At 39.4% G+C, this 27,376-nt stretch overlaps 1 protein-coding gene across 9 annotated transcripts in view; it reads right to left on the bottom strand.

The window, feature by feature from the left end:
* The window catches only part of NUBPL (NUBP iron-sulfur cluster assembly factor, mitochondrial), a 161,902-nt gene that overhangs the window by 115,818 nt on the left and 18,708 nt on the right, over positions 1–27,376 (bottom strand). For 3 of the 9 annotated variants that reach the window (XM_054026907.1, XM_054026909.1, XM_054026910.1), the window contains 3 exons: positions 22,522–22,612; positions 6,330–6,369; positions 6,148–6,238 (listed from right to left, as the gene is read on the bottom strand). The exons of 3 other annotated variants lie outside the window; for them this stretch is intronic. In XM_054026907.1, coding sequence (XP_053882882.1) covers positions 6,148–6,238; positions 6,330–6,369; positions 22,522–22,612 — 222 coding nt within the window. Of the gene's footprint in view, positions 1–6,147; positions 6,239–6,329; positions 6,370–22,521; positions 22,613–27,376 lie in introns of those variants that run through there. 3 more of the 9 variants (XM_054026912.1, XM_054026911.1, XM_054026913.1) reach the window with 3 other exon arrangements.

The raw sequence follows: 27,376 nt of genomic DNA, 5'->3' as shown, positions 1-27,376 counted from the left end.
TCCAACAAAGAGTGTTGGGTCTCCTGTATCTCCTCCAATGCAATATGTAGTTTCTCTCTCCTAGGCACCTCATAAGGTGCTGAAAGGCCTTGAATCAGCTACATAAGAAGATGGAGGAGCCATGACAGCCTCATCTGATGAAGAGGAAGATTTGTGTGAAGGCTCCTTTACTCAGGTGGCTCTTTTGCCCCTGTAATGTCTGCTGTGTAGAAAGACTAGAGGGCGGCAATTGTGACTCTTGAGCTGCCCTCTTATGAGATGGACCCTGTAGAACTGGTCACCATAAGTGGCCCAGGGGTTTCAATAAGCTCACTTCGGTGGGTTGTAAGGGAAAGGGGCAGGACCCCAATATTGTCCTTGTCCTGCTAAATGTTTTGTCATCAGAATGTACCCTGAGTGAAGGAGATTGAAAAGGGGTACCCAGTTTGGACACATCTGAATCTGAGGAGGACTCTTCTACTGTGTCAACTGGTGGGGGGAGGAGGGAGAGAAGGGAAATGGTACTGGTACCAGTGGAAGAGTCAGTAGTGGGAGCCAAAAGAAATACTGGAATTGTATAGGTACCAGAAGCCGTTGATAAGAAGCTACTGGATGGTGTCGAGTTGATACTGTCCAGAAATATATCTGTGAACCCTCAAAGCCTGGAGGCCATGACGGTACCAGACAGCAAGACATCATTGAAGTTGGTAGCAGAGGGTAACTAGGTTCCAGCAGGTGAGAGGGTAGTAGTGGGGAGTGGCTCTTGGTACCCCTCAGTAACAGTGACTCAGGCTCTTCCAGAGAGGGCACATGGGTCAAAAGACTGGCCAGTACCAGGGACTCCGGGTAGGAAACCCTGGGAGTCAGAATATCTAGTGGTACCAGAGACAGTACTGAAGTACAAGTGGTGAGTCCTTCATGTGAGATTGTTGGAGGTTGTAACAACAATGATTTAGGCCTAGCTCTGGAGTCCTTGAAGACGCAATCTGATGCCAATGTACGTATCACTTTAGATAGTTTACCAGATGATTTCTCAGTACGTGGCATGGTCTTCTTAGTCAGTACTGTGGTCTCAGTACTGGAGAGGACAGGAGCCTCAGCTGCACCCATAAGGAAGTCCTGAGACCCAGATCAAGGGAGTGACTTTCCCTTATTCCATTCTGGGGAAGGGGCCTTCTCCTCTTTGCTAATCGTTGTAGAGAGACAATCATTGGAGCTCTCCAAGGATTGGATGTACAGGGGCCTGACTCAGATCCCATGAGTCTCAGCAAGCACTCCAATAACAGAAGTATGAGCCTGTCTTACCTGAATTTCTTAGATTTGCTCTTAAATCCTGAGTGGATCTTACATTTGGAAGGGATGGGAGACTCCTTGAGAAGCGAAGGCAGCTTGAATGTCCACTACTGCGGGGGAAAGACCTACAGGCAGGTCTGGCAGGTTTTGAAGCCTAGGATCACGGGCATAACCTGCACTTGAGGCAACGGTTCAAATTTCTGAATCAAGCAAAAAAAAAAAAAAAGGGGGGGGGGGGGGAGAGAACCCTCCTTTTCAAAAGCACAAATTGTGCTAAACCAAAAGTAAAGAAAGAAAATTCTAAGAAAATACAGCAGGGGTAGGTAACTTATGGCACATGTGCCAAAGGAAGCACGCGAGCTGATTTTCAGTGGCACTCACACTGCCCAGGTCCTGGCCTCCGGTCTGGGGGGCTCTGCATTTTAATTTAATTTTAAATGAAGCTTCTTAAACATTTTAAAAAGCTTATTTACTTTACATACAACAATAGTTTAGTTATATATTATAGACTTATAGACAGAGACCTTCTCAAAACATTAAAATGTATTACTGGCACGTGAACCCATAAATCAGAGTGCACAAATGAAGACTCGGCACACCACTTCTGAAAGGTTGCCAACCCCTGAAATACAGAAATTTTAGCGAGAGGTGTAGCAAGCCATGGGCTAGCTAGAGGACACCATAATGCTCTGTCTCAAGCTGCCGGCAGCTGAGACAGAACTGGGGTGGTGGCAGGTCCATCTCTCCCTAGATGCCAGAGTATGAGGGCATCTAGGGCACAGGCATAGATTCACAGACACTGCTGATGAAAAATCTCTGACCCTGAGTGCACAGTTGCACACACATCTTGACCTCTTGATGTGGTACACCCATAGAGACAATACTCTAAGAACAAAGGATTTTCTACACAGCAGCACCATTGTGACAGATAGAACTGCAGCTTCTCAGCCTGGGCATATGGCAAAAGGAGAGAGACTCTGTATTTCAGGGTACATCTACACTGCATTTGGGAGCATGCTTCCCAGAACGAGCAGGTAAACACACATGCTAGCGCTGCTCAAGCTGACATAATAAAAATAGTAGCATGGCTCCAGCAGTACAGGTAGCAGCTCAGGTTAGCCAGCTGTAGTATAGACATAGTGTAAGACCATCGTCATATGTAAGCAAGACCAGTTAGAAAGAAAAACATCAGAAATGTGACATGGATAGTCTGTAATACTGAGAAACCTTGGACTCTCTCAGAAGTGGCGAGACCAGACTGCAGGAGTGGGGATGTTACAGAGGTTCTGTTATTTTGCAAAGAGCTGTAAGTCTCTGGTACATTTTCAGACGAAAATGACTGTGATTAAGGAATTTCTTTGTTAACCCTGTGTTCCTTAGTTTGCTGTCAAGTTGTCCCTGAGTGATCACAGCCTAGGCGGGGCCATGAGGGAGAGTGTTTAAACAGCTTTGGGGGTGGACCTTTGGAAGTCAGGGTCTGGTGTGGCTGAACTGTGAAGTTCCAGGTCCCAAGGACAGGCTCAGAGAAGAGGTCTGCACCTGGGAATGTGCCTTACAGACATAGAGCTCAAAATAGTGACTAGAAACTGCCCAGACCCAGTTGGCTTGGAAGCACCTGGGGCACTGTAATTAGATCCACTTGCAACATACAGGTGACATTACAGAGGGATAGTGGGCCAGGTTGTAACACAGATCACATTGTTCTGTTCTTGGTTCTGTTACATACTATGTATGAGACCCTTGGACAACCTATTTGTGTGTCCCCTATTTAAAATGGGTTTAACATTAGTTTCCCTACCTCAAAGGGTTGTTGTGAGGCTTGATGTTTACAAAGAATTTTGGAATGTGAGAGTGTAAGATGCTATACACAGTAAGTGCTAAGTATTATTAGGTTTCTCCAAATAACAAAATCTATTTTACAAAAATAAGAATTGCATATCCGTGAACCTTAGAGATTTCAAAAAAATGGGGGCGGGGGGGAGAAGAGAAAGAAGGTGGTTAAGTACCAACGATACTGTTGTCCAGCTCCATCAACACATGATGAATTTGCACCCTAGACCTTTTGATGCCTCACTGGAATTTCTGAAGCACTGAACAGGTCCTAAAGAACAAGTTTATTTGTATCTAAAAAAAGAAATAAGAGTTTGTTAAATGTACTTAATGGTGCAAAGCTATACACCGGAATGCATAAGTAGGTTTTATACTCTGAAACTGATAAAGAACATTAAACAGTATTACCTATTTTTAATGGGAAAGCCTATGAACTTTTTCTACTTTATGCCATAAACTGCATTAGCAGTCTCAGAGCTGGCTGACTTAATTATCTCAGAAACTTTACTTAATATTTTAGCTCCTTGTCTGAATGTCTGGGAGCTCCTTAAACTCAATATATTATACTATAAACCTCGATTAAGAGAGTAATTTGGATTGTTTATCTGTAGCTGAAGGGGGGAAATGAGCTATTTCTTGAGGACCTGCTTTAAACTACCAAGAGATTAATTGTGAATATAAACTACTAGAAGAATTTTGATCTCCTGCAAAGGATCAAACCTCAGACTAAAAAATAATCCTGTTGAACAACAGTTAATGGCTGGAACTGATCAGTGACAGATTAAGAGAATTCAGTTCCTAGAGGGAGAGATTTAAGAGCCCCTAAACATCACAATATAATTTCCAATGTATGATGGAACACTACTATATTTAATAATAATATGGAATGTCAGGTTCCTCTCTAATTTAGGTGCCCTGACCACAGCTCTATCAGCCCTACAGTTAAACTGATCTCAAGACTGACTAGTAATTATGTGAGTAGGAAAATGTATAACCCTTTAAATGTATTAAAATAGCATGTGTCAAGGTGGATAATTTACTAAAAACTACCTGTGCACTGGAATCTACTGATGCTTCCTGTGATCTATGAGTTTCTTACTTCCTGGAAAGGAAGTCAACAATTTCTTTTTATGGAGGATTAATGGGTGCCTAGTCCATACACACACAAAAATTCTTGCCAAAAAACAAAAACCACTAGCAGTTTAAACCTGCTTCATTCAAAAGCGAAATTCCACTGTCAGTGAAATCACTAATGCCCCCATAGTCACGGAACTATGTCTGATTCCTACTGAAGGATCTGCTGGAGTGCAACTGCTTCTTTAGTTGCTAGTAACAACCAACTCATTATATGCCATTATCAGCACCCTGGAAAAGGAAACTGGCATCTGCTTCCCATTTGGAGATACCAGTGATTGAAATAATAGCAATGCTCTGACTGCCAAAAATCCTTGGTCTCCCAGGGACTGGTTTGTGAATAAAGCAGGTGCTGACTTGAGCATCATCTCTAAAGTTTTAGGTTATGTCGCTTTTGTGATCTTGACCAACACAGCATGCCAGGGGGATGAAGTTGCCGGTCCCAGTCATTGACACATTATTAATGCAGAAAAATATCCTCCCCCTAAATTATGGCTTATCTGATTGGTGAGATGTTAACCACAAAGACCTATTGTGAAGCCTGTACTAGAAACAGAGGGGAAATCAACAGCACTAAGATGGGAACAGGCTGGGAATGAAATGATTTGGAGGAACTTGCTGAGGTCAAGCAGAACTCTTGCAGTCACCTAGCTGTATTTTTTAAATCCCTGAAATAGATGTCAACAGTGAGCAATGTGGGCCACTATGCAAAAGTCTAAACATGTAGCCTTAATGCATTTCTTTTAATTCATTAGTACATCACAGTTCTATTCATACTGAGAAGGGAAAATAGGTCTGTCAAGAAACAAAAAAGCCACCCAGCTTCCGAATGCCAAAACCAGAAAATGAATACATTAACATCACACAGAGACAAGAGCTAATGATTTTCATATAGTATACACATGAGTACCCTAACAAAACACTCTGGGTGGTAGGTGAATAAACAAATATGTAAAGAAAGTAGATCCTAAAGACATGCATGGTTCCTTGTATTCATATTCAAATATCTACATCTGATTTAGTCAAATCTGAAAACATCACAAAAAGAATAAGGAAAGATATAAACAGTGGAGATGAATACTTTAAGCATGCATGGCCCCTAGCACAGCCTTGTCTGAGGAGCATACTGAAATGCAGTAAGTTTTACTTTTCATCTTTCCTAATGTTTATGTTCAATTCTTTAACCCTCAATGGGGTTGAAAGCCCACCATAGTTAAGTAGAAGATATCCATTTTTAAATTCTTCAATAAATAAACTCAATGTATAGGAACCAAAATGAAGGGAATACCCAGAGATTTTAATTCTTAACACAAATAAAGTGTCAGCTCCTAACATCCATTCAAGAAAATTATGAGCAGTGCCACTGACGACACTGATGTCATTAGGACTACTCACAAGCTTAAAGTTAGGCATATGTTTAAGTATCTGACTGAAGCAGGGTCATGCTGAACACTGCTCCTACACTGGACTATTGTTCACAAGTGTCCATTTCCACATTAGTGATATGCTTATTTTATTTATGCACATTCCTTGTCATTGGTGTATGAATCCTGCAACTTTCAACTGGACATAAAGTAATAGATTTTCTAACCGTTAAGCACAACTCCCACCAAGTTTCAATGGGAGTTAAGCACCATTTGAGTCTTTGAAATTTCCCCTGAAGTGACTGATATTAAGAAGAAAATAAATTACTATAAAGCATATTTTCCCTTTTGCTCAGACGCTTATGAATAACCGTACCTAAAAGGCAGTGCAAAACAAACACACATTTGACACATTGTTAATGTGCAAAACACATTCAAACATTGCACACTAAGAGCATTTCTTTCAATAATTGCTCAACTTGGAGTTCAGCCTTCAATAGAGGTGCTTTTTTCTATCAAGCAAACAACATTTTAGGTAACGCCTTACCTGCCTCAACAATTTCTCTATAGCTGACATTACCATGAGTCCTCTCCACACAACTGGTGCAGTCTCTTCTACCAAGAAACCCATTGACATACTGAAACAATAAAGCAAAAAATGTATCTTTCAAAACATGATACAAAACAAAATTATCTGAAATAAATCTATAAAGTAAAACATATGCTCACCATGCAATGCCATAGTTCTTAAGGGGTCTCATTAAGTTTTCTAAAATAGAAACAAAATTATTGATTTTTTTAAAAACTAAGCAATTTCTTTATATTCATAAATACATCCTCACCTATTCTTACTGAGGTAGTTTTTCACCCAAATCAGCAGTAGGAGTTGCCTCAGTGCTTTCTGTATTTTATCCATCGAGCCACATTTTCAAAGTAGCATTCTGCATGATGGTGAGTTTTCAGGCCCATCCCTTTCTTAGGAACTTAGGCCAGGTCTACACTACAAAAACTTACATCAGTATAACAGCATCGCTCACAGGTGTGAAAAATCCACACTTCTGATCAACCTACCTAACTCCCGGCGTAGATAGCGCTATACTGATGGGGGAGCTTGTCCCATTGACATAGCTACCACCTCTCGCAGACGTGGATTAACTCTCCCGTCTGCTTGGTAGCATCTTCACTAAAGCACTACAGAAGCACACCTTTTTAAGTGTAGATCTGCCCTCAATCTCTACTAGCTCAGGCTTCAACCTTCACATATATCTCTATTAGAGGGCATCAATACAAACTCAACCATGCCTTCTTCGACATCCTATGCAAAAAGAGAAATCAAGCTTTCTTGAGTGGTTTGCCCAGCATACCATGTGATCAATCATTTATACCTTATGTATTTCCTTTGTTAGCCTTCTACCAAAACCCGTAGGACTCATTTATCACAAGCTGTATATGGTGAGGACAGCAGGTCTATCTTATAAATGAATAGTTAAGATCAATATAACCGATGAATGCAACACCCTGGTGACCCAGAGGCCCCTTGCCAATGGTTCCTCCCTGTTCTTTGCAAACAACTCATCTCAGATCTGACAACACCAAACGTATCTTAGAGTATTTATTCACAAGGGTAACATGTAAGGTATCTACAGAAAGCTCATAACTTTTCAAAACTCAATCATTCTGATATGTGCATACAAGTAATATTTATGGAACAATTTAACAATTGAAAGTATGCTTTCAGATGTAAAAGTTAGTCACCGTGGAATAATACGTGATGGCCAACTGGAGCAGGCGGGAGTTGTCACTCCTCCCTGCTTAGTTGGGTATGTAATGCAAGTCGCAAGTGTCTAGCCTTGCTCCATCCCAAGACTAGCAATGGTAAACCATCAGAGACAACTGCAAACAATCAAAACTTCTTGGAGGTAAAAAGGAACATTATTACACACAGGATCTCCCTGTCTATGAAGTCACGCAAAAGACTGTTTCAGTGTAATAGAGTGAGGAGAGGAAACGCCTGGTGGAAAGGAGGTGTTTTTCATGAAAGTTTGGATCCTGGTTTAAGTGAAGCCAGCCAGTTCACAACTGACTGAACTTTGGGAATGAAAACCTACTTTATTAGAAGAGAAAGGTAATTATTAATAAATGTAGGCCCTAGTTCCCATTTTATGATTTTATTTTGTACTGTAACCATTTGTTTCTACCACTCTCGTTTTTTTGTTGAATCTCTATTCTTTCTTAAATAAACTTTCTATTGTTTTATTACAAGTGCTGTGTGTTATACAGGATTGCTGGTTTAAGGTAAAACTGAAGTACACTGCTCCTTTGCGGGCAGAGAATCTGGGATTTCTGTGAATATTAGCATCAGAGGCTGGATATCACAGGGTAATGCTTCAAAGGTGACTCAGGTAGGTACAAGGGTGCATCTCTTGTTAACCTGTAAGGCAAAGACAGGGCTGTCATTGCCCAGAGAAGAGTGCCTGAGTGGCCAACAGTCTGGTGGAGTTAGAAAGCTAACACCCAACCAATATGTGCAAGGCTATCTCTCGCTAGAGGCAGCCATTCCCAGTCTCTTTTAAGCCTAAATTGATAGTATCTAGTTTTCATATTAATTCAAGTTCAGCAGTGTCTCATTGGAGTCTGCTTTTGAAGCTTTTCTGTTGCAAAATTGCCACCTTTAAATCTATTACTGAGTGGCCAGAGAGGTTGAAACGTTCTCCTACTGGTTTTTGAATGTTATGATTCCCAATGTCAGATTTGTGTCCATTTATTCTTTTGCGTAGAGACTGTCCGTTTTGCTAATGTACATGGCAGAGGGATGGCATATATCACACTGGTAGACGTGCAAGTGAACGAGCCGCTGATGGCATGGCTAATGTGATTAGATCCTATGATGGTGTCACTTGAATAGATTTGTGGACAGAGTTGGTATCAGGCTTTATTCCAAAGATAGGTTCCTGGGTTAGTGTTTTTGTTCTGTGCTGTGTGGTTGCTGGTGAGTATTTGCTTCAGGTTGCGGGGCTGTCTGTAAGCAAGGAGACAGACTTCATAAAGAAATTATGAAATGTTAATTTTCTGAAATAACTAGGCTCATTTTGACATTTCATTTTATGATTTTTTCCATTAGAAAATATTAACAAATCATCAACTCAAATCACCAAAAGCACAGAAAAGCTTAAAAAGAAGTTTACAATCCCTCCACAGCCCTTCCACTTTACAACACAGCTCGTTTCTTCTTCAACTCCTATTACATTAATTTTCTGGGGGTAAAAAGCAAATTAATTCAGAATGCATCAATTCAGTTTTAAAGAGAGTTAAAAATAAAAGCAGAAAAACAGCTGCTTGCTGTAAGATTATGATACAAAAGTAGGTCTGGCATAAGTAGGGAAAATATGCTGAATTTGATCATGTATTAGTCAACTACATTTCAAAGTAATGTTAATGTATGATTTTGTACTAAAAGCACAAGATGAGTGAGTTGTCTGAAGCCACTACCTTCCATCAAGGGTGCCTTCCCTCCAATCATCAAATTGATTCACCAGATAGCCTTGAGGTCTTTGTGGATCCAAAGCCTTTTTCTACCTGTAGCTGGCCAGAAGACAGTGTTATTCCATTAAACTGATTTGGCTACAGTGAACCACAAATTAGGGACCACTATGATTTATTATTTAATTCACTGTATCTAAGAGGAATGAAGCTGACAACTCTGAAAAACTTCCACTTGATTCAAGATGCAGCATCCTACCTACTCAACAGCAGATCACTCCTACATTCGGCTCTCTGCATAGCTCTATGTGCAGCACAAAATCAAATTCAAGGTTTTTGTCCAAATATTCAAAAGCCATTTACTGGATTAGCCCATGTTACCTGAAGAACTGACTACCTCCCTCTATACAATTATAGCTGCTCCAGTCAGCTAGTGCACTAGAAAGGTCAACAACAACAGCGAGAATTGTGAGGATAGTGGATAGAGCTTACCTACAACTGGACTGCAATTCTGAAACTAACTTCTATAACACATCAGACATTCCACCTTCAGAACAAAATGCAAAGCTCACTTATTTAACTTAGCTCTCTCAGAGCAAATAAAGTCATTAATACACAAAGATAAAACTGATAGAAGAAAAGGAAACTGGAGATAAAGGTCCTTTTAAAAATATATTTTAAAAGTTGTAATACCCTGAAATACCTTGGTGATAAGCATGGTATGAAAATCAAGGTAGGTAACCTGAGTTTTGTTTCCAACTCTACCAAAAATAATTTTTTTAGATTTATTGAATGTGTTAGTTCTTTTTGTGCCACTTTAAGCAAGTCAGTCTTTATAGCCCAGATTCTCCAATTGTAAAGTGGCTATATTACATGCTTCACAGGGATGCTGTGAGGTTTAGAGAAACACTATCAACCTAAAAAAAAATTTAGGCAGGTGTCATTTTTACTTCTTTATTGTTAATTTTAACCCCTATAATCATTAAAGAAAAACAAATAGGAAAATAGAGAAAATATGGGTTATGTACTCAATAACACTTCAGATCTATTAAACTTCACTGTTTCTCCTGGAATCAGTACGTTTTACTGTATGTGGGATGGTTTCATAAAAGAACCAGGCAAGAAAATCATGCTAAAAATAGGAAAGTGTGATTGTAAGATGACAAAAATTAGCAGAAAGAGTCAGGAACACATGTAGTATTTAAAACTATTTTAAAATTAATTTTTAAATTGACTAGATTTTAAGTTGTCTCTGATGTTTTAATATCTCTATTCTACTGAGAAAAGTGACTCTAAAAATGGCATTCTGGATTTTCATATTTATTGCCTATCAATTTATTCTAGGTCAAATATGTTCAGCTTACAAACAGAAACAAGTACACATGCAAACATATTTATGACCGCCATTGTTAAAAACTCTACCTGAAAGCTCAGAGTTAATCTGGTTTCTTCCTTTATTACGGTGGATGATGCATAAGTTATGCAGACTAAATTATTCTCCAATTTGCACTTGTGCAACCTAATTGTTTTCAGTGAGGTTGTACAGATTTAACTTATTGGTCCTTGTGATAAATGAGAGGTGGGATAGCTCCCTTTTGTGGACACCCAGCCAGCCAGCCAGCCATAGAATCCCTCTTGGTAGTTGTTCTCTATTTGCTTTACCTGTAAAAGGTTAACAAGCCCACAGGTAAAAGGAAAGGAGTGGGCACCTGACCAAAAGAGCCAATGGGAGGCCTAGAACATTTTAAAATTGGGGAAAAGCTTCCATTTGTCTGTGTGTTGTGGTTCTCCGGGGAAGAGGGGAACAGGGCAGCAATTATGCTGTGAGAAGCTTTAAGCCAGGTATGAAAAACCATCAGATCATACCTAGAGATTACTTATCTGAAACCCCAGATATGTAAGTAAATTAGGGAATGTCCAGGAAGACGCGATTAGGTTTATTTCTGTTTACTTCTTATTGGCTTGTGGACTCCTCTGTGCTAACCTCAAATGTTTTTGTTTTGCTTGTAACCTGGAAGCTGGACCATAAGAAGGTTATTCTTGATGTTTAATTCATGTAAGTGGTTATTTTAAATCTAGAAAAGCCTAAGTTCTAGATGTATTTTCTTTTTGTTTTTAATAAAATTTACCTTTTTTAAGAACAGGATTAGATTTTTGGTGTCTTAAGAGGTTTGTGCATATTTTGTTTAATTAGCTGGGGGCAATAGCTAATTTCCTTTGTTTTCCTTCTCAATTCTTCCCCGGAGGAGGGGTGAAAGGGCTTGAGGATATCCCACAGGAAGTAATTCCCAAGTGCGCCTTCCTGGGTTCCAAGGAGTTTTGCATTTGGGTGGTGGCAGCATCTACCCACCCAAGGTCAGAGAGAAGCTGTAAGCTTGGGAGTTTAATACCAGCCTGGAGTGGCCAGTATTAATTTTTAGAATCCCTGCGGGCCCCCACCTTCTGCACTCAAAGTGCCAGAGTGGGGAATCAGCCTTGACAGCCCTATAAAAGTGTAATTTACTAAATAATTCTAGGTACTGACATACTGGCTCAAACTAGTGGTTCATCAAGTCCAAGATTATGTTTTTTATGATAGTGGCAAATTCCAGATGCTGCTGAGGAGGGTGTTAGAATCCCTTTAAGAGTTAATTATCGACTAATTTGCTTAAGCCCATCAGTTAATGATTAATGGTTTATATCCTTTTTTAATTCTTATCCAGTGTAATTTAATGTTAGACATTATGCTGGATAATGAGTATAACTTCTTAATATTTTCTGTGCTCTTGGACTCCATGGGTATTGTGGTAATGAGTTCCACAAGCTAATTACATTTAACTGAGTAAACTGTAAATGTGTTCCTATTCAGATTTGCTTGAATGGCACCTTGTTCTTGTATTATGAGAAAGTATAAATAAAAGTCTCTTTTCCGTTCTCTGTACCATTATTTTATTCTCCTGATGATACACAAGAAAGAACAAAATGCAGGTTCATCTCTCATAACTGCTGTCACTACACAGCTAACACCAAGACTAGATTAAGGAATCCAGGGCCCTAGCATACCTGACATGCCCCTCACCCCCAATAATCCCATCCCACCTGCACAAGAGTCATCTTCTGGGCAGACTGTGGGCTCCCCATCTCTGGACCCCTGCTCCTTGTCTTCAAGCAGGCTGAGTGTCCCGGAGAAGGAAGGACTTAGGCCCTACCCAACTAAGCAGAGGATTCTGCTGGGGGGCATCCATGACAGGATAGTAACACACAGTTCTATGCTGGCATGGTGTTGGTGGGGACAGCACAGTTGGGGTTTCCAGCCTTAACGAATCACTGAGATGAGCAGACAAATTCACCTCTTTCGGATCTAGGATTACAGGCAATCCGCAAGTCAAGAAAAATTCACTGTGACAGTTAAACTTGAAAACATGATCAGAGTATCTCCACAACCACAAGGGCTAGAAATAAATTTGGTTTCCTGGTATTTATTTTAAATTACAGATGATATTCTGACACCTTGTGACTTCGGGAGCTAGGCTCAGATGAGTAGGCACATAACCAGAGCTATATTAAAGCATTGGCACTAACAGTAGTTTAAAAAAAAAAAAAAAAAAAAAAAAACTATCACCACCCACCACACACTTATTTTTGTTACAAAAGTAAACAGAAAGAACAGACTTATTGATTAACATGTTGCTATTTTTATACTGTCTCTTTTCAAAGTAGAACCAAACTAACTCATTCATATATGCGAAGATTTCAAGATATTCAATCAGAAGCTGTTGAAAACATGCAAAGTATTATTAATAATAGCACAAAATTGTTAAAATTAATCTGCAATCTGACAACAGTTTATCCTGCTTTGATATCAAAAGCCAATCACCTTATATACCAGGGATCGGCAATCTTTGGCATGCGGCTCGCCAGGGTAAGCACCTTGGCGGGCCGGGCCGGTTTGTTTACCTGCCGTGTCTGCAGGTTTGGCCGATCGCAGCTCCCACTGGCCACGGTTCACCCCTCCAAGCCAACAGGGGCTGCGGGAAGCCACGGCCAGCACATCCCTCGGCCTGCGCCGCTTCCCGCAGACCCCATTGGCCTGGCACTGTGAACCGCAGCCAGTGGGAGCCACGATTGGCTGCACCTGCGAACGCGGCAGGTAAACAAACCGGCCCAGCCTGCCAGGGTGCTTACCCTGGCGTGCCGCGTGCCAAGGTTGCCGATCCCTGTTATATACTGTCCAAGATTTAGTTACAAACACGGCCCAAATCTGAAAATCATATTACATTTTAGTCTCTTGTGCTAACTGAAAGAAAAAACCCAGCTTTAAATCTCAAAAGGTGTTGGATAATACTGATTGCGTCTCCGTTATGCTACAATAATTTGATTAAGCTTTTCAGCCTTCTACTTCATGTAGTCAGCAACATCAAGAATGAGAACTTCCAAATCAGCAGTAGAGGTAGGAACCGTGAAGCCGGATCTCAGCCAAGCACAGACAGAGCACCGCAGCAAGGGCTAATCTTGCAACTAGCTATAGAATTTGATATATTATTTAAAGTGACACTGCCAAACAGATTTTTTTTTTTTACATTGACTAATCTTTAAAAAACAATATGATGGCACCCTTTTAATAATATATCCTGATTTTTTTAAAATTTCTACTTTAATTGAATGTTAATTTTTCTGCTCCAGGGCTGTTTGTAAAAGGGTTTGAGAACTAAACTGACCAAGAAGTTAAATCCCACCCATCTTCAACCCCCACTGTCTCTGCCTGCACACATTCACCTGTTACCCCTTTCAGTTTTAGCTTTGCTACTGCCACTGCCTGACATACTTCCCTTTGTAAATCCTAAGGCAGTCCAAGCAGTTGCAGTCCCACAAGAGCAATGCATGACAGGAATGCCTCTATACATAAAGTGCTGCCAAATGCACATATTAAACTAACAGGGAAAAATAATTTCCCCCTAATCTTTCTCTTTCAGTAATCTTAAATGTCATTCATAACATCAGCGGAGTACAAAATGTTCAGATACAAGTGTATGTTTTCAAGTTGACCATATCCCTTTAACAACCACAATGTTCCTATCAGAAAAATATACAGTACTTCATTTACCTAAAATGCTATGCATCTAAAATTAATTAGAACTTTAGTTTCACACAATATACTACAATAGCTAGAAAAATCAGATTATATGAAAAATGTGCACTTGCATAAAAATGTTAAACTGTTGAGCATGCACAGATTTATCTAAAAGAAATGCCAGCAATTTAAAAGGTTAACACTCAACTATTATCCTGCATTAAACAGTATCAGAGTAAAACAATTTTTAAAAATTGAACAAACAAGTAAATGTTTTGCAACCAATGTAAAAATCTATCGTCACTCAAGAATTAGAATAGCCATTTCAGGCTAAAAAATTTGTAACTAGGATTGTTTGAAGAAAGCAACAAAGATATTCATCTCATTTGCTCAGAGGCCAGCCCACCATACCCTTCCTAGATCTCTCTCTCTCTCTCTGTCCCTTCCCAGTGCCTTATTTTGAGACTAAAAAAAAAAAAAAAAAAAAAAAAAAAAATCAAAACATTTGACTGAATATTCTATTTGTACTGGAGGTGAAATTGGGTCAGCTTGAAGAAACTTGTGTCTACTTATTCCTGATGGTTGTATCTTGTAAAATCAAAACTTCAGTTAAAAAAAAAAGTTTAATCATTGCAAAAACAGCCTTCAAATGTGAAACAGAAGTAATAATATCTATCTACCGAAGTCTGCAGATAGCTTGTAACAACAGTTTCAAGACAGTCGTGAACTTCACGTATTTAAGTATTTATTCTGAAACCTAATGAGGACAATTTAAACGTCAAAATTGTTTAGTAGGTCATTTCTGATTAAAATATGAAAGAAAAGGATGATTCAATTAAACAGACTGGGACAATCTACAATGAGCAACCTTATATTTTTGGTGTCGTCACTAGGCAGAGTTTGGGTTGTGAATGGAGGTTGGGAAAGTATTTTTATTTCCTAATATGATTTCTGATTTACATCTTTAAAAGATGTATACTGATTCCTGTTGTATTATGTCCTGGCCAGTAAATCTAAACACACTATATCAAGCTATAGCCACACTAAATGGATTTTTGTGCTAAACCCATCAGTAGTAATACAGTTAATAACTGCAGCAGAAATGAATTGCAGTCATTAAGTTTCAAAATTAACATATTACTGTAACAGCACACCTCTCTTTAGAGCTTTCAGGTAAAATTCTTTGCTGGTGTGAACTGGTACAGCTCCAACCTGGCCATTATTTCAGCTCATCTGCAGACTTGGGTTTGCGTCAGTTCACATCAAGTAGGTTTTCAGTCTACAGTAAGTTAACCCCTCTGGCTGCCAAGAAAATTAGCAGTTTCTTTTTAAAGTGAAATCTTACATTGAGGAAATAAATGAAAATTCATGGAAAGAGCCTAAATCTGTACAGTGTGGAATTTTCACAGCACAAATTTGTAGTGACACTAATTGCGCCTGATGCCAGGTTTAGGTCTTTATCAAGTTTGGGGAGGCCGATGATTTTTGACACGTGGCAGATTTTCAGTACTCTTCCTTTATTGGTGACCCTTGTGAAGAATTGAGCCAGCCAAAAGCAAGAGCATGCTTTTTTTTTTTTTTTTTTTTTTTGCCTCAGTCTTCACAGACAAGGTCAGCTCCCAGACTGCTGCACTGGCAGCGCAGTACAGGGAGTAGTTGAGCAGCCCTCAGTGGTGAAAGAACAGGTTAAGGACTACTTAGAAAAGCTGTACATGCATAACTCCATGGGGCCGGATCTAATGCATCTGAGGGTGCTGAGGGAGTTGGCTGATGTGATTGCAGCTCCATTGGCCATTATCTTTGAAAACTCGTGGCAATCAGGGGAAGTCCCAGAAGATCGGAAAAAGGCAAATATAGTGCCCATCTTTATAAAAGGGAAGAAGGCGAATCCGGGGAACTACAGCCTCACCTCAGTCCCTGGAAAAATCATGGAGCAGGGCCTCAAGGAATCCATTTTGAAGCACTTGGAGGAGAGGAAGGTGATCAGGAACAGTCAACCTGGATTCACCAAGGGCAAGTCATACCTCACCAACCTGATTGCCTTCTATGATGAGATAACTGGCTCTGTGGATATGGGGAAAGTGGTGGACATGATATATCTTGACTTTAGCAAAGCTTCTGATACTGTCTCCCACAGTATTCTTGCCAGCAAGTTAAAGTAGTATGGAGTGGATGAATGGACTATAAGTTGGATAGAAAGCTGGCTAGATCGTCGGGCTCAACGGGTAGCGATCAACGGCTCGATGTCTAGTTGGCAGCCAGTATCAAACGGAGTGCCCGAAGGGTTGGTCCTGGGGACGTTTTTGTTCAACATCTTCATTAATGATCTGGATGACGGGATGGATTGCACCCTCAGCAAGTTCGCAAATGACACTAAGCTGGGGGGAGAGGTACATACACTGGAGGGTAGGGATAGGGTCCCGAGTGACCTAGACAAATTGGAGGATTGGGCCAAAAGAAATCTGATGAGGTTCAACAAGAACAAGTGCAGAGTCCTGAACTTAGGACGGAAGAATCCCATGCACTGCTACAGGCTGGGGACTGACTAGCTCAGTGGCAGTTCTGCAGAAAGGGATCTGGGGATTACAGTGGACGAGAAGCCAGATATGGGTCAACAGTGTGCCCTTTTTTGCAAAGAAGGGTAATGGCATATTGGGCTGCATAAGTAGGAGTGTTGCCAGCAGATCAAGGGAAGTGATTATTCCCCTCTATTCGGCATTGGTGAGGCCACATCTAGAGTATTGCATGTGGGCCATGGCTAAAGGGTGACTTGTTTACAGTCTATAACAAGGGTGGCCAAACCACAGCTAACAAGCTGCATGTGGCTATTTTACAGTTGAAGTGGTTTCACGGAGCGCCTGTCGTCCTGTCATGCCTCCCCCTCTCCCCCCCGCCTGCCCGCCCATTCTCCACTTAGCAGACTGGGAGGAAAGAAGCTCAGGGCTTCTACTCTGCAGGGGCTTCTGCCAGAGACAACTGGTACCTGCTGAGTGAGGAGGGGGCACAATTTAAAGGTTTAACCCTCCCCCCCCCCAACAGCTTGAGTCACACACACCCCCAGGGTATGCTCCCCTTCTTCTGTTCAGCGGCCCCTCCCTGCAGCTCCCAGGTGTTACTCTGTGTGGAGTATATAATAAATAAATAAATCTGTTAGTCTTTAAGGTGCCACCAGACTCCTTGTTGTTTCTGTGTGGAGAGGCAGTGGCAAACAGCTGGGACCTGTAGGAAGGAGCCAAAGCTTTAGCTCCACAGACAAAGGCAGCAGCAAAAGCAACTCTTCCTGCAGCTCCTGTTTGCTGCTGCCTCTCCCCAAGGCCACAGCTCCCAGCTTGCTGGCTCCAGCAGCTGCCACGGAGGGGGCCCTGCAGCACGATGTAACCAATCAGGGCCAGCAAACCCTGTCAAAAATCTGGGGGGGCTATGGGCACGTGACCTCACATGCCTCCTCCCCCGCATTTATCACTTCTGGCTTCTGCCCAGTGGGGAACGGGGGTCTCGGAGCTCCAGCCCCATGGGGCGCACCTGCCAGGGCTCAGGGCTTCAGCAGGAAGGGGGCTGAAGCCCCGAGCCCTGGCAGGCACGCACGCCCCAGTTCTCAAACTTCTGAAGACTGTCACATGCAGCTCAGAGGGTCAGTAAGTTTGGAAATCCCTCGTCTGTAAGTATCTACATGGGAAACAAATATTTAATAATGGGCTCTTTGATCTAGCAGAAAAAGGCACAACACAATCCACTGGCTGGAAGCTGAAGCTAGACAAATTCAGACTAGAAATAAGGTGTAAAATTTTAACTGCGAGAGTAATTAATCATTGGAACAACTTCCCAAAGGTCGTGGTGGATTCTCCATCACTGACACTTTTTCAATCAATATTGGATGTGTTTTTAAAATATATATATATATATATATATATATATATATATATATATATATATATATATATATATATATATATATATATGCGCGCTCTAGGAATTATTTTGTGGAAGTTCTATGGTCTGTGTTATACAGCAAGTCAGAGTAGACGTCACATTAGTCCCTTCAGGCCTTGAAATCTATTGAGTCAACCTTCAATTTTTTAGAAGTAGTTGCAGTCTTTTGCTAATCTTTAGAATGTGTTGCTTTATAGACAAATAAATAGTTTGGTGCATCACTAAGTGGCAATAAAGTTCTGAAGTACTATAGAAGCAATTAACAGTTTTATTGGAGAAAAATATCTGTCAGTATCTTCATAATAAATTGTATACTTTTTTTGAGTTTTTGGCTAAATTATTTTGAAGGATGTGAAGCAGCAAGTAAATAGTCATTGTATTTATGTTATAAAGTAAAGTAGCATCTGTGCATGTGCAACAGCTAGTTTTCATATCCATTCCACATAGATGGGAGATTATCCAATATCTAGTATTCAAGAGTATATTTCAAACTAACCTTTACACATCTATCTTTTCCTGGGATTCTGCATAATATCCTTATGAGACACTTCCAGGCTTTTCCATTTACCAAGATTTTGCATAGTAATTTAAGAAAAAAAATAATAATAATATCTTATATTTATGGAGCATCTCTCATCTCCAGGGAGCCTAAAGCATGTTGAAAACTGGAAATATACAGAGAGATTCATTTTATTCATCATTTCAATATGGTAACTGCTAGATAGGTTTATCCTACTAAGTGCTAAGCACCCTCAATCCTCCTGGAATGCGTGGTTGGGTGACAAAATTGAAATCAATGGGTAATCTGTACCTCACAGGATCAGTCCATATGGGTTCAATGCTGAAAGGTGCTGAGCACTTTGGCCTCAATCCAGCAGGAAAAAAACTTTAAGCACAGGCTTCAAACCCAGTGGCTTCTATGGAATTTACGTGCATAATTAAGTTCTTTACTGAATAGGGATGAATTCAGCACATACTTAAGTGCTTTGCTCAGCCAGGACCTAAGAGTGCACTGCACTACACAGCTAATTAAAAAAAACTAACACAGAAGAGTGAGGGTAAGATATTGGAGCTACCAATCTTATTAAATCACAACAAAGACATTTAAGGAAATCTTTAAAAGAAAAAGACATTAAAACTGAAGTAAGAGGGAGAGTTAAATCAAAACAGACAGCAATTCCCAACTTTGGCTACCACGTAATCCTTAAAACTTGGAACTGACCCTGGGAATTGCTGCTTATAAGGTAAATAGTGGATGCCTTTAATGTTCATTCTTCGTGTTTTTATTCAATTGAAGGTAGAAACAATGGTATTTACAATGTTTTTATATGGAATACTTGAAACCAAACTTTAAAGTTTTAGACTTAACCAAGAAAATTACCATGCTATTCATAGACTCCAAGACCAAAAGGAATCATTGTGATCATCTAATCTGACTCCTCCATGACACAGGCAATAGAACTTCCCCAAAATAAGTCCTAAAACATATTTTTCCAAAAGATATCCAATCTTGATTTTAAAATGGTCAGTGATGGGGTTGTTGCAATGGTTAATTACTCTCACTGTTATAAATGTATGCCTTATTTCCAGTCTGAATTTGTCTAGCTTCAACTTCCAGCCACTGGATTGTGTTACAACTTTCTCTGCTGGATTGAACAGCCCATTATTAAATATTTGTTTCCCAGGTACGCACTTATAGACTGTAATCAAGTCATCCCTTAACCTTCTCTTTGTTGTTTAGTATATTGAGTTGTTCACTGTTACAGCAACGCACACAGAACTGGGAATGCATGGAGCAGCTGAAGTGGTGTGGGAAAAGGGGGAAGAGAGCTGGACTCAACATAAGGCCCCAACATCCCACATGAGCAGAAGCAAACTCCACATTTACTCCTGGGGGCATTCTGTGCCAAAAAATTAAAAATTCTGTGCACAATATTTTAAAATTCTACAAAATTCTGCAAATTTTATTTGTCAAAACTACATAATCAAGACAGTTTCAATTATTTTGGTAATTTATTTCAAAATATCTGTCAGCAAGTATGTCTGTAACAATACAGACACACACAGGAGTAGAGTGTTAAAGAAACCCCTATGACAACCCAGTTCCTGTTTCTCCGCCGCCTTCCCCACCCTGAGCCCAACCAGGGGGCCAGACACCCATAATCCCTCCCTCCCCCCAAGAACCCAGCAGCGGGGTCCCCCCAGCCCAGATACCCACATACACATGCCAGCCATGGCCACCCCAGCACCGACACACACCCCCTCAGAGCCCAAGGATGCAGAGGGAGAAACAGCACTGTGCTGGGTCTTGGGCTTGTGTGAAGTTTCCTGTGCGCTGCGGTCTCCTTCCCTCGGGGTGTGTGGGGAACTGCAGCTGCTGGCAATCCTCTAGCTCCCTCCCCCTGACAGTGTCTTCTATGTATATGCTGGACTCTGCTGGGTCCAGCAGCCCCTAGTGGCAGCCAGCAGCCCTGCAGTCCATTTCTGTGGGGGGAAAGGAAATGCTGCACACACATTTCCGCAAAATTCTGCATTGCACAGAATTCCTCCAGGAGTATGTCACAGTACAGGAGATGGGGAGAATGCCAGATCAAGCTCTCCCTGTAAGTCTTCTGGAACCAGTACATGACCTTAGCAGCCCAACCTCCTTGCCAGTGGCTCTGCAGGAGCCAGAATCCTCATTAGGGTGACCAGATGTCCCAATTTTATAGGGACAGTCGCGATTTTCAAGTCTTTTTCTTATATAGGGTCCTATTACCCCCACACACACACACCCCATTCCGGTTTTTCACATGTGCTGTCTGGTCAGCCTCATGGACCCAACAATTGACACCATTAGCCCATCACCACTTCTAGGATAACAGCCTTTTCATATTGACAGCTAACATAGTCAAGTCTTGTAGCTCATGCAATAGAAGCATGTGCTGTGGTGCTGAAAATTCAGGAATTAAACTTTGCTTGTGCTGCATGGGGTTATTATAGTTGTATATAAACAATATGGGGGGGGGAATTTCCTTTAAAAAAAAAAAATAGGAAATTAAATACAAAAACAAAACAAAAAAAATACATAAAAGTTTATTATTTAGGTTTCAAACTCAAGCACAAAGTTAGAAATGCCAAATTTATGCCTGTACAGTCTTAAATTTGACCCCCCCCGTGTGTATATTCTTTATGATACAGTATTCAATTACATGATCACATTCTATACACATGCTGGAAGCTCAAGGGGGCAAAATAAGTTTGAACAGGAAATCTTAAATTTAGCATATTTTCTAACTTTTGAGTGCTTGACTTCGCAATCTAAAAAAAGGACATTTAATAAGGTATCATATTAACTCCACAAAGATAATAGTATGGATAAAAAGCTAGACGGTGTGACATTGCCTTTTACTTAGCAGTGAATTCCTGTCCAGAAATGTTGTGGGTGCCAATGATTCCTGGTAAAGTTGCAGCCCATTTTTGTCACCTTTGAGCTAAAATTGACATATGGCCTCATTTCGTACTTGTCTACAGAAACTTATATGTTGACAGTACTGTCCATTTGTCCATTCGTCAGCTGAATGACAATACTTGATCATCATTGGGTAGAGAGTATTGTAGTGACGAGGATGGTTTTGTTTGTGGTCAAATATTTTTAATTTTTGTAAATGGGCTCATTTATTGTCATGACGGATACAACAAATCATTAAATACATTCTGTTTTCGTAATTTGGATAGAAAGAGATTCTCCACTGTACCTGAGCTCTGCCTTGGCACTCTGCAGAGGAGAGACTTACAAGGAAATGATTGTGGCTCTTGGATTCTCAGGTGCCTGACCCTAGTCTACATTAGACACAGCATACCCGTGGCCCCTCCAAGCCCCCTTCTCTCCCCATCCCTTTCTTCCCCTTTCATACTCCCGCACCCTTCCTTCTCCCAACACATCGCTTCTCTCCTCTAATGCCAAAAAGAATAGGTGCAAGAGGCAGCAAAACTTCCTCTCCCATTTTTACACTGGGGGAGGTTTCCCCTATCAAGGGGAAACTCTCCAGCACAAATCTCCTGCCAAAAATCACAGTGGTGGACTGGAGAATCTAGTCCCAAAGCATTAAGGGAAAAGACAGGCAAATGCATTATATCAAACGTCTTTAACCATCATAATCACCCTTCTCCTCTTCCCTAGATATATTTCAAAGTGTTAGTTTTGAAAACAAGTTCATTTGGAAACACTGAAATAATGATCAAAGAAAACAAAACTAGATACATCAAGTCTTCATTCTTATATTAGTGGCCATTCAACATCATACTTAAAATATGGTAGATTTTTAGGAAGTACTAAATGAGGCTTGACCAGCAACATAGAAAAAAATACTAAAGCAAATAAGACTTTTTAAAATACCTCTCATAACTTGAAGAAATCCATTTTCTTCAGAAACTGCATTAGATATTGAACAAAAAAAAATTATGTAACTTTACACTTACTTGGTGATAATTCTGGATTTCCTTTCAAATTCATCATCTTTGGAATTGAAGGGCCATATACATCTGCATCAAGCAGACCAACTGCTTTTGTCTATAGGACCAAAAAATTATGAAGGTCAACACATCTTTTCTGCTTCAAGAAAAATTATCAGTTAAGCAAACTTTCAAAGCTGGCTGCAGAAATAAATGTATGATCTTGATTTCATCCATAATTTAACGCTGTTCCCGCCCTTTCTAAGATACATTTGAAGCAAAAAGTATTATGCATTAAGTACAACAATATTGTCCCTCTAGGATTTGAGCCAGTGGATTCAATTGCAAGAACTAGTTTCTCAGTAACCAGCATCCTCACTCACACAATGAAATATTCCTTATTTATGGTGTTTGCTGTTGATTATTTATGGAAAACTACACCACGAACTTCCTTCTCTTTACACATATATACAAAAGTGTCACAGTCTGGCAAAATATATTCTGCCTCATACTTAAATTTGATGTTTTCTATCTTAATCAACTGGTAGTGAACAAAGAAATAAAATGAAATAATAATAAAAGGTTAAAATGAAAGGTGAAAATATATTTATGGGACCAGAATCCTTGTCTTCAGATTTCCACATGATAGTTAAAAGAAAATTCAGACTGATGAAGCCAACTGAAGCTGTTATACATGATCCATATTTATTATAAAAGAATGCTTAAAATAGTCTCATTTTTGAACTGCTGACATTGACAAGACAAATAAAAATACAGATTATTCAAATACGTAGATAGGAAATTATTTAGACAAGGAACTTTACATACAAAATTATAACTACTGTTTCCAGGTTTACAACGAAAGCCATTTCAAGAATGGTTACATACATTTTAATTTTAGCAAAAAAATTGTTATTCGCACCAACCGCTGAGATGCACTGCAGGTTACAGCATCTTGCAAACTATCAAGTAAGGAACCAGTCTTGTAAGTTCTTGAGCACCTTCAACTTCAGTGAAAGCTGATGGCATTCAACACCATGCAGACTCAGGACCTCAGTAAGCAAACAAAATTTGGGCCTGTTTTAAAGCCTATGAAAGTCAATGGGAGCTTTTCAGTTGACTTCAGTTCACTTTGAATCAGGCGGTCAATGGTCATGCACCAAAAAACGTACTTTGGTATTTATTTTGAATGAAGTCTTAATAATAGGAGACCTCACTGCTATAGCATTCTTCTATCACATCTGTGATGAGAAGTAGGGTGAGACAGTTGAGCTCTTGAAAATAATCATATTTGTGACTTCGAGTGTAGAGAGGTTTCTACTGAATATCTTAGAACTTTATAAAGAAATGTCTCTAGCTTTGAACAATATATCCAAATGTGAAATGATATCCATAATGTCATTCAGGTTACTATGAATTTTATAACAGCACAAAATAGCTTTCATTAATCAAGTTTTCCAAGTCAGATGTGTTAAAAAAAAAAATCATGAAAGAAATGTACTTTAATCAAAATTATAAATATTTAGTTCACTACTTGTTAAATGATTCTGAATTATAAGTATATATTTTAAAATTTTAAATTTTTGAATAAGCAGGATTTAGTTCATAAAAATGTGTGCAACTGAGTGGTAAGTTTGTCGGTTTATTTAACGCTATTTTATTACTAGGTTATCAGTCAAGAGAATTAGAGATTTATATTGTTATAACAGAGTTCAGAAAGACAGCAGTAATACTTAATCAATTTAAAAGGTTTCATCTTTGCAGCATATAAACATAGTGCGCCACGAAGTATTAGTGATGAAAAATGAAAACTTATTGCTATAAATCATGGTTGTGATCTTTAAATGAAAAGTAACAATCAACTGTCACCATAAATTCAAACTAGTATGTGGCTACATAACATTCTGTTCTCTGTTCTTGAATATATTTTTTTATCTGAAGACTGGTAGACTGGACAGTATATGTAATCCCCACTAAATGAAATCTTAAGCTTTCATCTCTGTGGGTTTTTTTGTTTTTTGTTTGTTTTACTTTTTTCTTTATAATTTATAACATCCTGTGAAAGCTATAAAAAATACTGTTGTTACTCTGACAAGTTATACTGTTTCATGCCTAATGTATGAAAGCTGCAATTTAAAAGATCGGAAAGCCCCATTTTTATGTTAGATTTCAAAGGCACCAACAACAGTTTTTGCGCTTTTGTTCTTTGACAAAATGCATATTTTAAAAGATTATAATGATTTCTGACTCAGTCCTTTTATCCATGTCAGCAGCTAATTGAACCCATCAAAACATCATTTTAGGAATTACTTCTGAAATCGAAGTAAATATTACCAGCAGAACCTACCTACTGATTTAAAACTGATTGACATTCTTCCCTCCACTGCTTTTTGTGGGTTTTTTGCAACAAGTCCCATGAACATCCAGAGAGATAATGGAATGAGTTTTGGGAACTCCTTGCTACAATTTTGACATCCGATTGAGGGAAGTGAAAGTTTAAGATAATTTCACTGCCACTGATGGAGTTCGTGCTCTCTCGCTATACTGCCAAACCATCCCCACCAGAGATGATTTCCTCCTGGGATTAAAAATACTTATGAGCAGCAAATATTGTGCCTATGGAGTGCAACAGATTACACTAAGTCCAAGATGTATAAAATAAATAAGTACTCTGGGGATGATACCTTCATATCTCCTGGTTTTCATACCGCAAACATTCAAACACTATTCCATATTACAAATCTGATCAGTATACAAAATACACAGTGATAGCTTAATACATTTCCTCAAAAAATCAAAGTAATATGTTTGTTTGCCAAGCAATTTTGCCTCTTTCCAGGATTACAGTTAAAATGAAATGTTTTTGTAATAACAGAAAAAAAACCCACAACAGATTCTCTAGCTGCTTAACCTCTCTTTTCTGCAAGCACAAAAACCTCTGGTATGGGAGATTTGTCACACGTTTATAGAAAAAGGTCTCTTGGGAACCCTCTGCTAAAACATTGGCAGAATGTCACTGTAGACATCGTAGTGTAGGCTTTTCTTCGCCAAGCTATTCAATCCCATATGCCGAGAGGTCTCACATCTCCCTAAGGCAGCAGCTTGCACAGAAAAGGTTGGCCTCAGAAGTGAGCTTTTACTTTTTCCTCCAACCTTTCATTTTGGGCAGCCAAGTATCCCTGGTGTACTAATATCAATCCTTTATTCTATTTTAATTACACTGGCAGAACCTTACTGCAGCTATCAAGGAATCTTCTAAGATTGGCACAGACTGAAGTATCTCTTCCAACATTTTCACAATGCTCTAAATCCCCACAGGCCCAAGAGAACACATCTTAAGGGTTCACCAGGATACCATCCTTATATCACATTGCTGTATCAGAGCTATTCATCCAGTCTATTTCAGATACTGACCAGAATGTAATACAGGTATATGAAATCTGTATTTAAAAATAAGGGATAATTTAAGGAACTCAAACTTTTTTAAAACAGTATGCATTTCAAAAGTAAAACTACTACATTTACCAATGATTTTCTTGGAAGGTATAAATATTTAAATGTCCTAATATAATAAAAACTAAGGCTGTCAAGTGATTAAAAAAATTAAGTGAGATTAATTGCTCTGTTAAACAATAATAGAATACCATTTATTTAAATATTTTTGGATGTTTTCTACATTTTCAAATATATTGATTTCAATTATAACAGAATACAAAGAGTACAGTGCTCACTTTATTTTTATTACAAATATTTGCACTGTAAAAAATAAAATAAATAGTATTTTTCAATTCACCTAATACAAGTACTGTAGTGCAATCTCTATCATGAAAGTTGAATTCACAAATGTAAAATTATGTACAAAAAAATAAATACATTCACAAATAAAATAACGTACAACTGTAGAGCCTACAAGTCCACTCTGTTCTATTTCTTGTTCAGCCAATCACTCAAACAAGTTTGTTTACATTTGCAGGAGATATTGCTGACCACTTCTTATTTACATCACCTGAAAGTGAGAACAGGTATTGTAATAGCACTGTTGTAGACGGCATCGCAAGATATTTACATGCCAGATGCGCTAAAGATTCGTATGTCCCATCATGCTTCAACCACCATTCCAGAGAACATGCATCCATGCTGATGACAGGTTCTGCTCGGTAACAAGCCAAAGCAGTGTGGACCAATGCATGTTCATTTTCACCATCTGAGTTAGACGTCACCAGCAGAAGGTTGATTTTCTTTTTTGGTGGTTCACGTTCTGTAGTTTTCACATCAGAGTGTTTCTCTTTTAAGACTTCTGAAAGCATGTTTCAGACCTCATCCCTCTCAGATTTTGGAAAGCACTTCCGATTCTTAAACCTTGGGTCGAGTGCTGTAGCTATCTTTAGAAATCTCACATTAGAACCTTCTTTGTGTTTTGTCAAATCTGCAGCGAAAGCGTTCTCAAAATGAACAACGTGCTGAGTCACCATCCGAGACTACTATAACATGAAATACACCGCTACCCAGATATAACGCTGTCTTAGGGAGCCAAAAAATCTTACTGCATTATAGGTGAAACCGCATTATATTGAACTTACTTTGATCCGCTGGAGTGCGCAGCCCTGCCCCCCCCCAGAGCGCTGCTTTACCGCGTTATATCCGAATTCATGTTATATCAGGGTAGAGGTGTATATAGCAAAATGCAGGTAAAATAGAACCGGAGACATACAATTCTTCCTTAAGAAGTTCAGCTACAAATTTAATTAATGCGTTTTTTTTTAAATGAATGTCTTCAGCATGGAAGCATGTCCTCTGGAATGGTGGCTGAAGCAGGAAGGGACATACGAATGTTTAGCGTATCTGGCACATAAATACCCTGCAATGCCAGCTACAAAAGTGC

This window comes from Malaclemys terrapin, chromosome 4 (assembly GCF_027887155.1).
Source record: "Malaclemys terrapin pileata isolate rMalTer1 chromosome 4, rMalTer1.hap1, whole genome shotgun sequence".
In the NCBI taxonomy this organism is placed as follows: Eukaryota; Metazoa; Chordata; order Testudines; family Emydidae; genus Malaclemys; species Malaclemys terrapin.
Note: the sequence above shows the minus strand (reverse complement) of the source record. Positions and strands in the feature narration are given on the sequence as shown.